A 9,411-nucleotide genomic window follows, 5' to 3' on the forward strand; every position below is an offset into this window, starting at 1 on the left:
CTCCATAAAGTGGTGAGGGTGAATAGTTACAGAAAAGTCACGTGGTTGTGGAACTGCGGACAGAATACAAGCCTGAGACTCACAGTGGGGTTGGTGGGATGCAGGGCTCATTAAGTCTGCAGCCTGCACCTGCCTAGGGACTCAGGCACCCAAGAAACGTGTGACTAAGAGCCGCTGCTCCAGGACTCTTGATGCTCTGGTTTCTCTGTCTTTCCTGATGCGGCCTCTGGTGTGTGTGATATGAGTGTTTTCTGCATCACTGACGGGACAGAATCCTTTAAGTCCTGGCCGTGGCATGATCCTGGCCTCTGCCCTACTTCCTTTCCTCTGGAAGGCACATGACACCCCCTGAAATGGCCTGTCCCCTCACAAGGACATCTATGACAGCCACCAGCTTTGGTGCCAGCAGCCACTTCAGTATAAAATATCTTGGCTTGTGATTAATCCCTAAACTGGCTGAGGAAGGAGAGAGAGGCTGACATCAGGACAGTGAGTCAGAAGCCATGGCATACTAAGCTGTTGGTGTCTTCAGTAAATAAGATAATAGGCAGGCAGGCATTTCTAGTAGAACGCCTGACCACCACAGTTGTTCACCAAGGGCAGGCAGGCATTTCTAGTAGAATGCCTGACCACCACAGTTGTTCACCAAGCACGTTAATGTTCTGTTCTGTCAACAGAAGACTGCTGTAAGGTCATTCCATATCAGGCTAGTCCGAACAAGAAAATTTAGCCAGCACCCCCTCCCCATCGCTCCACCCTCTCCCTCCCTCCACTTCTTCCTTCAGCTTAAAACCTTTTTATGGATGGATTTTATCTCTGTTGTATATGAAATGTATCTCATTCAAAATGTTGTGTATACTTAAATTATCCAGAAATATCACCATAAACTTTTAGCATGTGGAATAGCATCCCGCTTTAAACAATTTGTCTTGTATTTTAAATGAAATACAGGGCTTTTGTTTCTTTTGTAAGTTACCATTTAGAGTATTAGGTTCTGTTACGGCATTTCTAAATAACCTTTTGTTGCCCCTCCCCCACCCTGTCCCCTGCTCCCCTGTACTGTCCCACCCCGGTACCCTCTTGTACACGTTCAGAGCTCATGTATTCCGTTTTCTCAAAATGGCTCATTTGTTTTTCAAAGACGCCATCTCTTGAGCCCCACTTTAGCTTTAACTTTCTGAGTAGTCGAAGGTGACATTGAACTCTGATCCTCCTACTGTCATCAAACGCTGGGAGTGCAGGTGTATGCAGCCATGTTAGGCTTACCAAACTCAGAGCCTTCTGCATGTTACCCAAGCATTCCCCGAATCGAGCGACTTCCTAACCCCTCACCACCGCCATGGTCTCCTTTCTTGTTTCATGGCCTATAGCCACTCCCACCTATGTCAAGATTTAAAGGTAGAATACGAGAGAAAACACGTAGTATTTGTCTTTGAGTCTGGGTTACCTCCCTTAATAGTTTCCAGATTTTCTACAAGTTTCATATTTTGGAAAATTTATCTGCTCCAGGAACCCCATTTGCCTGCCCTTCCTTGGGCCCATTAGGCTCAGTGCTGGGCGAGGTGGTACAGCAAGACAGGTGTATTTACCTTTGAGGTGCTCTAGCTGACGCCTCTGTCCAGAAGTGGCTCCCAGTGGGCCAGCGGGGACAGGCGTTAGGACCCTAGCCTGAAGCCGAGGTCCCATCCTCAGGATGCGGATGCTTAGGGGCCGAAGGCAGTGGTTAGTCAGCCGGAGCTGGACATGGACTCTGGTTTGAATCTTAATTAGACTCTTTCCCATGGCAGGCCAGGAAGGCAGTTCCTTCTTCAAGGGAAACCAGCCAGGCCTGGGAGGCACGGAGAGGAAATAGCCAGCTAGGGACAAAGACTCTTCACCAGTTCCATGCCATGGCAGCCCCTCCAGCAGTGCCTTCTACCCCGACAGAGTGCTAGCTCTGCGGGGCCGCAGGTCAGGCTGAGCTGCAATGAGGGAGAAGCTTGGATTGGAGAGGAGAGGCCATCCTTATCAGGGGACTGGATTCAGTCAGAAGTGCTTACGTCCATAAAAAGCAATGCCTTCCTCTGCAGCTTATTCCCCGAGGCTCTGCATGGCCCGGGCTCTCAGAGGGAAGGGGAAAGGCCATGGACCAACTACAACTGTCCCAGAAAGTAGGCTGTGAAGGGAAGCCACGGCAGGCCTTATCTAGGCCGTGTGCACTGAAGTCACAAGGAACTGAGGAAGAGGTGGCTCCACGGCTGGGAATGGGTCCGACTATTCCCCCGCCCCCACCCCCTTGGCTGAGCTCCTCGTTCTGTCCCTCCATCGACACAGTGGGTAAAGGAAACTGATTCCCGAGTGTCCTCTGGGCCTCCACAGCAGATACTAAAGCAAAAGAAGTCACAGTCTTTGTTTTTAAAGTGTTCCTGTTTGTGGGGATTTCGTGCTTCATTCAAACTGTAATGCTGTGTTGTTATTTTATTTCTTTTTTTGTATTTTTCCCCATTTCTGGAAAGCAAATGAAGTTTTTCTAGAAAAGTCAGAGGGCTTCTGTGAGGTGCCTTCGAATGGATCCTGTCCCATGGATTTCGTTTGTACCTTTTGAAGGCCCTGCTCCCATGCCCCGTGGCTCCTCCCTGCAGTCAGCTGCGTTTGTTTGCCGCTGGTCACTTCCACACAGTTGCAAAAGGCCAGGTGGGAGGGCTTCTCTCTAAAATGCTGTACCACGCAAAGGATTTAGGAGGCTGAGGCAGGAGGACTGTCTGTGCTACAGGGCACTCTCATCCTAACCAAAACAAATTCATTCCATGGACATTAGCTTCCTCACCAGTCACAGAGCAGGCAGGGAGGGGCTGCTTTTCACAAATGAAGCAACCACCTGCTGCCTGTTTAGGCGTCTCCATGGAGTTCTGAATCAGCCACCAGCGAATACTCAGGTCAGCTTCATGCATCACACCCTAAAACTTAACAGGAACCAGAGACCCTTTCAGAATGATACTCTTCCTCACCAGAGCAGTTCTGAATTTGAGACAAAGCACTTTATGCTGACCTTTAACTCAGGGGGGTCCTCCTGCCTCAGTTTCCTGCGTGTTGGGAGTATAGGCATGTGTTTTCACAGTCCTCTTACTTCTGCCTCCCGAGTACTGATCACCACCAACCACATCATTGCTGGGGACTGAACACTCTGCTAGTGTCCCCACCCTTTGTGTAGAACCTTCTACCTGCCACTGGGCTCCCACCCAAGAGACCGCTGTTATCTCTAAAGCAAATACGATTCTTTTCAAGTCTCTGGTGGTTTGATCGAGAATGTCCCCCACAGTCTTGGGTGTTTGAACACTTGGTGCCCAGTTGGTGGCGTCGAGGTTTAGGATCTGTGGTCTTGCTGGAGGCAGCGTGGCACTTGGGGTGGGATCTGAGACTTTAGAGCTTCACCCGCTTCAGGTTCTCTCCCTTGTGCTTGTTTGAAGAGGTTAACTCCCGGCTTCCTGTCTGAAGAGGTTAACTCCCAGCTTCCCGTTCCGTTGCTGCCAAGCCTTGCTGTCCTGCCTCTCTGCCATGATAAACTTTGTTTTTTCAAGACAGGGTTTCTCTATGTTGCTCTCGCTCTCCTGGAACTCACTCTGCAGACCAGGCTGGCCCTGAACTCAAGAGATCAGCCTGCCTCTGCCTCCAAGTACTGGGATTAAAGGCCTGTGCCTGGCTCAAAACAAACCTTCCTGCACACATTGCCTTGGTCCTGGCGTTTTGTCACAGCAGCAGAAAGTAACCAATACAACTCCTGAGGAGGAACTTAGCCACGTCAGCGTGCAGACCTCGGCGTCATTTCCAGGCGCCCACACTCACCTTCCATGATAGAGATGTGCACAGCTCTTCGTCGTGTCCTGGGGACGCTGCTCAGCCGTGGGCCATGGGTTATGGAGGGACAGCTGCGGCTAGGGACCATCCCTGCTCTGAGAAGCAATGGATAGAGAACCACTCAGTGACAGATAGGGGTGTCTAGATAGCTAACAAATTCTTTTGACCCTTGACCCCCGAGTCTCAGATTCTGTGTTAGATCCCCTCACTTCCTTTCTCTGGACACCCAGCCTTTCTGCCGTGTGTCTTGGGAGGCAGATAGGACTGTTAGGGAGTATAACCCCATGCTCCTGAAATGTCTGAAAATGGTACCAGTACTTTTGCTAGTTCCCATAGGCTGCTTAGGGGAGGCTGTGTTGAGGCGCAGGTAATAATTTCTCACTTCCAGAAGTACAGGCTGGGTTTCTCAGCCAGTCTGGGTGAGTCTATCAGGCTTGGGGGAGGCAGGCTTCTAGAAATACATGATTTATGGACACACATGACATGACCGTGAGGTTTCTGGAATGGAGTAATTCCAGAACAGCTAAGGGTTTTCCGTTTGCCACATCTTTAGAGCTGTCTGCTGTGGCTTGTCTTCCCTGTGTGGTTACAGGTCGTCTACGGGTCCTGAACCCCACATAGGGGGCCCCTCACTCTTCTGCCCTCTTTTGTATCTATTTGGTCAAAAGCTCCGTGGGGCTTGGCTTGCGAGATCTTTTGAGCTTCTGGGATCTGTGTTGGAGGTGGTTTGGAAGTTGCCAGCAGCCTACCTGTGTATTTCTGGTGGTTCCCGTTTGATCTTGGCACTTGACTCCATTACTTCCTTTGCAACTCGGCCACTGTCAAATGGTAAAATAAAAACAAACGGCAAGAAAGGCAGTTTTCAGGCCCAGGCTCCAAGATCTCAGGTGCTCTGGCTGAGTCAAGAGACAGAGTTCTAGCACATCATGGTGGCTTAGCTTAGCTCTTCATTGCTAGAGTCTCTGGGATCCTCCTGCCCCCACCCTTTTTTGAGACAGGATCTCATTGTGTAGTCTTGGCTGTCCTGGAGCTCACCGTGTAGACCTCAAACTCACAGAGAACTGCCTGCCTCTGCCTCTGCTGGAATTAAAGATGTGACCACTCATGCCCAGTTTCATTCTTTTTTTTTTTTTGGAGCTGGGGACCGAACCCATGGCCTTGCGCTTGCTAGGCAAGCACTCTACCACTGAGCTAAATCCCCAACCCCCCCCAGTTCCATTCTTAATTGGGAAGGATTCCTCCAGTTTCTGTGAATCACCAGGAGAAAACCCAAAAGCTGTCAGAGCGGGGACACAGAACTTTCACAGTTCTTGGTTTGCTCCTGCTGCTGTGATGGCTGATTCCTGGATTGTGTTACAATTAGAAATGGCAGGTTTGTGGAAAGAGGCGCCCTAGTCAGGACACTACAGAGCTCCAGCCCAGCTCATACCACACCCTCCCAGCCCCAGGAGGCTGACCCGTTAGACACCCTGAGTTGTGTTGCCCAAGGACAGAGAGCTTCCTGGAAGGCTGGGGGCATTCATGTAAGCTAACCAACACGCATGTATTTTTACCTCTGTAAACAAGCTTGGTTGCCTTGACTACACTGTGTGCTTGATCACGTGTATCTAAGAGGTCCAGAGGAAGTATGTAGCCTTGTGAGGTTTGCCTTCATAAGCCCTGTGTAATGGAATCTGGCCCCTTACTCTGGGAATCCTGGGTATGGACCTGGGCAGTCTCTAACAAAACTTGCTTCAGATTTGGCTCAGAAATTTCGGTAGTGGACTCATTCTCACTTGGTGAGACAAGCTCTGTGAGGGAAGGAGAGACCTACCAACAGAAAGCTAGAGAGGATGAAGGTAAAGGGCTCAGGAAGTGGGAGGGAATGCCAGGCCCTGCTACGAGCTCCAGCTCTTTGTTCTCAGGATGAGGTACGGAATTTCTCTGGAGAAGGAAGGGTCTGGAAAGATCTGGAGTGTCTACTTACTCTCACTATTTACCTGTATCGGAACCGGCTCCCTTTAAAGAATAAATTGCTGCTGGACACTGTACGGACTTGGCTTGACTTCTCCAGCCTGTGGCAAAGCAAAGTATGGGGTGACACGGGGGCCAAACCACCTCAGAGGTTAATGGAGGGGGGTAGTGCAGCCTGCACTTGGCTATCTGTGCAGGAGTGGTGCCCGCTAGGAGGAAGACTCAGCAGCTGGGTGGCCACGCACAGGTTTGGAAACAAGTATTTGTTCCCAGGAAGGAAACAGGCCTGAGAGAAGAAGATGGGGGTAACTGTTTTCTTTTGATGATGCATCCTTTCTTTTGGCAGAAAGAATGGGGATGCTTCTGAATTCCCAGGGCAATGGGAACCTTGAACACTTTTCTCTCTGCTTCCTGGGCCGCTCGCTGCTCATAAGCCCCACCAACAGGAGGTGTCTCTCAGATTTGCTTCTCTCTAGGTTCATGCAACTGACCAAACCTAGGCCTTGTCCTCAAGGTGAGGGGAAGACGGTAGCCAAAGAAACTGCTCTCTTGGCTTTCTCGACAGCAGGGAGATTCAAGCTTGCTAAAGCCTCTCCCAAAAGTGTTCCCTTCAGCAGGAAGCCCACACAGGGTGGAATACACACGGCCCGTGCAGTTCACCATGGTGCTGGTATCAAGTGCCCAGTGAGTATTGAAGGCTGGGAATGCTTTCCCAAGACACAGCTCTGGGGTTGTGGCCCTGGCAACTGGCAAATCAGTTCTGTTGGCTGGAGTCAGCTCTTCCCCCAGACTCCTTCAATAAAGCAGAGTTACCACCGATGCTGGCTATCACCGTATTTGGTGATAGCAAGGGTCACCTAACTGGAATATATCGCACTGTTTGGCATTGTAAGCTTTTCTTTTCTTTCTTTCTTTTCTTTTTTTTAACACTGGGTCCCATGTAGCCCAGGCTATCCTGCAGTTTGTAGCTGAGGATGACCTTTAACTGATTCTTAGGCTTCCAGCTCCTGAGGGCTAGGATTACAGGCATTTGCTGCTGTGACTGCTTATGCAGTGTGGAGTGCTGGACCAAGTACTCCAGCAAATGAATCGCATCTGCAGCCCAGAACATCTATTGAAATATGAACCATAATGCTTTGTTTTTAAGTAATGCCAAGGGGTTTGGTGAAACATTTGCCTGGCATTGCCTCAGCCTCTCTCTGGCCCATTTCCTTGTGCATGTTCACATTTCATATCCACGTTCTTCACCAGAGAAAAGTGGATGCACAAGTCCCCCAACTCCTCCAAACTCTCAGGCAAGCAGAGTTTTCTCTGGCTCAAACCTAGCTTCTCAGGAGCAGGCCAAGTGTCCACCATCTCTAGCTCTCCTACCCTAAGCTCCCAGGCACCGGGCTCTGAGCTACCCACCGGGAGGGAGACCCCTAGTTCTCCTCAAGGTTGAGGTCTGAGGTCAGGACACTGCTCTGGGTTGTGTGGGTCTTTCATGGAACTCCTGTCTTCTAGGCCTTCCGGGGCCCCACAGAGGCAGTGATTCAAATTAAGATGACACCCACTGGGCTTTCCTGCCACAACACCAGAGTCACTCTGCTGGCTTCCTGTTTCTCTAGGTCGGCCTGCCTGTCCTCTGGAGGCAGCTTCGTGGACCCCTCCTGCGCCCACTCACTTGTAGAAGGCTTGATTCTCAATCCCACATTTCCAGAGATGCTTGCAGGCTTCTGGAGTTGGAGCAAAATATGTGAGAATAATCTTTTTTTCCTGCAAAAAATTCCAGAGAATCAGCTGAGGTGGGTAGAGAGGCCTGGGACCCTGTGTCCTGTGATACGGGAGGCCCTGTACCAACTGACTAGCTAGAAGAGGGGCTCACAACAATTCACCACTTCACCCCTGCCAAGCCTCGCAGAGCTCTTGGTGAGAAGCAGAACGGCCATCCACCTGGCATTCTCTGGGAGACAGCGCCTCAGCCTCATTTGACTAAGTTTCCTGGAGGCACTCCTGTCTGAGTGGAGCCTCTGGGTGCTATCAGCATATCCAGGCCTTCCCACCCCCCATGCCTCCACCTTTGCCCCAGCCCAGGAGGCAGGTGACCTCCTCTGGATTCTTTACCCTTGGCTCCAACTACGAGGGACTGTCACAGTGCCCCAGCCCTCCCTGAAGAGGAGAAAGCGGGTACTCACCTCTTTCTGACTTACATATAAATAGAAAGTCTTTCCTTCAAATTTCAGCTTGGTCACCTCATTCCTAGAAGCACAAAGAGAGTGCCCGTCCGTCACCTGGCTTAGGCTGCTTGTCCACAGTAATGTAGATGCACAGCCCACCCGACTGGAAGGGGCTCCAGGCACAGACACAATTTTAGCCAGAATTAGAACTGAGAACAAGACAGTAGCGCAGTGGCCTTAGAGAACAGTCATTGAGACAGTTCAGCCCACAGTTTCCCAGTCAATCACACTGTAATATTGGGGTGAGAGGAGATTTCGGGCTCATCAACAGTGGCTAGAAAAGGGTAACATTTGCACGGAAAAGTGAGTGCAGGAAGAGGGCATTGATGCCAGATTTGATTCATAGCACAGGTACGTTATCTGATGGGACTGTCGAATAGAAGATGCCACAGGTAGCTGATGAGGCCAAAGTTGAAGATCACAGCAAAGAATGAAATACAAGGCATCCAGGTGCTGAGGGTGCTGGGTCTTTCAGGTGACTGTGCCACTGGATGGAGAATGCAGCTTAATGCAGACAGATGTCAAACGATCTCAGGGAAGGGTGGGGCAACATACCAGAGAGAGAGAACAGATTACATGGAACAGTCATGCAGGGTACTGACCAGGAAAGGGGCTTAGGGGTTATTGTAGAAAAATCCTTGAAGCCACCAGCCCAGTGAATGGCTGCAGTAAAAGAGGCAAACAGGATACTGGGGTACGTCACCCGTGGGACAGACACAAATCAGAAGAAGTGACATGGTTACTGTACATGGCACAGCCTAGACCTCACCTCCACAAACTGCTTGGTTACATTTACAAAGTGGGGGAACTACCTGGGACTTATTTGGATGTCCCTGAGAGCCACCAGGCCTCCCCATCAGCTAGCCCTGTGTGCCCAATCAGGGCCCGATTCCCCACCGGAGTTTTCATTTTTCTGCCTGAGACCCCTAAGGAGGTCTGGTCAGTCGTGCACATCTGCCATCGGTAGGCGTCCTGTCGCCTCTAGGGAGGTTTCCTCACCATCCCAGTAAGTGGTCAAAAGGCAGTAATCACCAGGTACCTGATTTATGGTTGATAATGTCATGGGGGTAGAGGGATGTGACTCACTCTCACCAAGAAGTCATGGCTGGGTCAGAGTGACACTTTACAACTCCCCAGTACAGGTTTAGAACTAGTGCAAGCTTCTTGTCACTTTCTGTCGCTGTTGGCCAACCGACCATGACTCCTACACTCAGGTAGAATGCAATGGGTGTTCAGCTTCTAGTGAGTGTGGGGGATCGTTTTCCTCTTTTTGCCTTTTTGATAAGAGATCTCACTGTGTAGTCCTGGTTGTCCTGGAACTCACTGTGTAGACCAGGCTAGCCTCGACATGAAGGTAATTCCCCTGACTCCTGAGTGCTGAGATTGCACCTGGCCTATGAGTTTGCTT

General features: G+C 50.5%; 1 protein-coding gene across 3 annotated transcripts in view; it reads right to left on the reverse strand.

Annotated features, from left to right (window-relative positions):
* Frmd5 (FERM domain containing 5) overlaps positions 1-9,411 on the reverse strand; it is a 260,405-nt gene that overhangs the window by 1,529 nt on the left and 249,465 nt on the right. For all 3 annotated transcript variants that reach the window (XM_032904080.1, XM_032904079.1, XM_032904078.1), the window contains exons 9-13: positions 7,962-8,025; positions 7,451-7,542; positions 5,814-5,888; positions 4,584-4,652; positions 3,823-3,929 (exon numbers count right to left, since the gene is read on the reverse strand). In XM_032904080.1, coding sequence (XP_032759971.1) covers positions 3,823-3,929; positions 4,584-4,652; positions 5,814-5,888; positions 7,451-7,542; positions 7,962-8,025 — 407 coding nt within the window. The remainder of the gene's footprint in view (positions 1-3,822; positions 3,930-4,583; positions 4,653-5,813; positions 5,889-7,450; positions 7,543-7,961; positions 8,026-9,411) is intronic.

Source organism: Rattus rattus, chromosome 5, assembly GCF_011064425.1.
Source record: "Rattus rattus isolate New Zealand chromosome 5, Rrattus_CSIRO_v1, whole genome shotgun sequence".
NCBI lineage: Eukaryota > Metazoa > Chordata > Mammalia > Rodentia > Muridae > Rattus > Rattus rattus.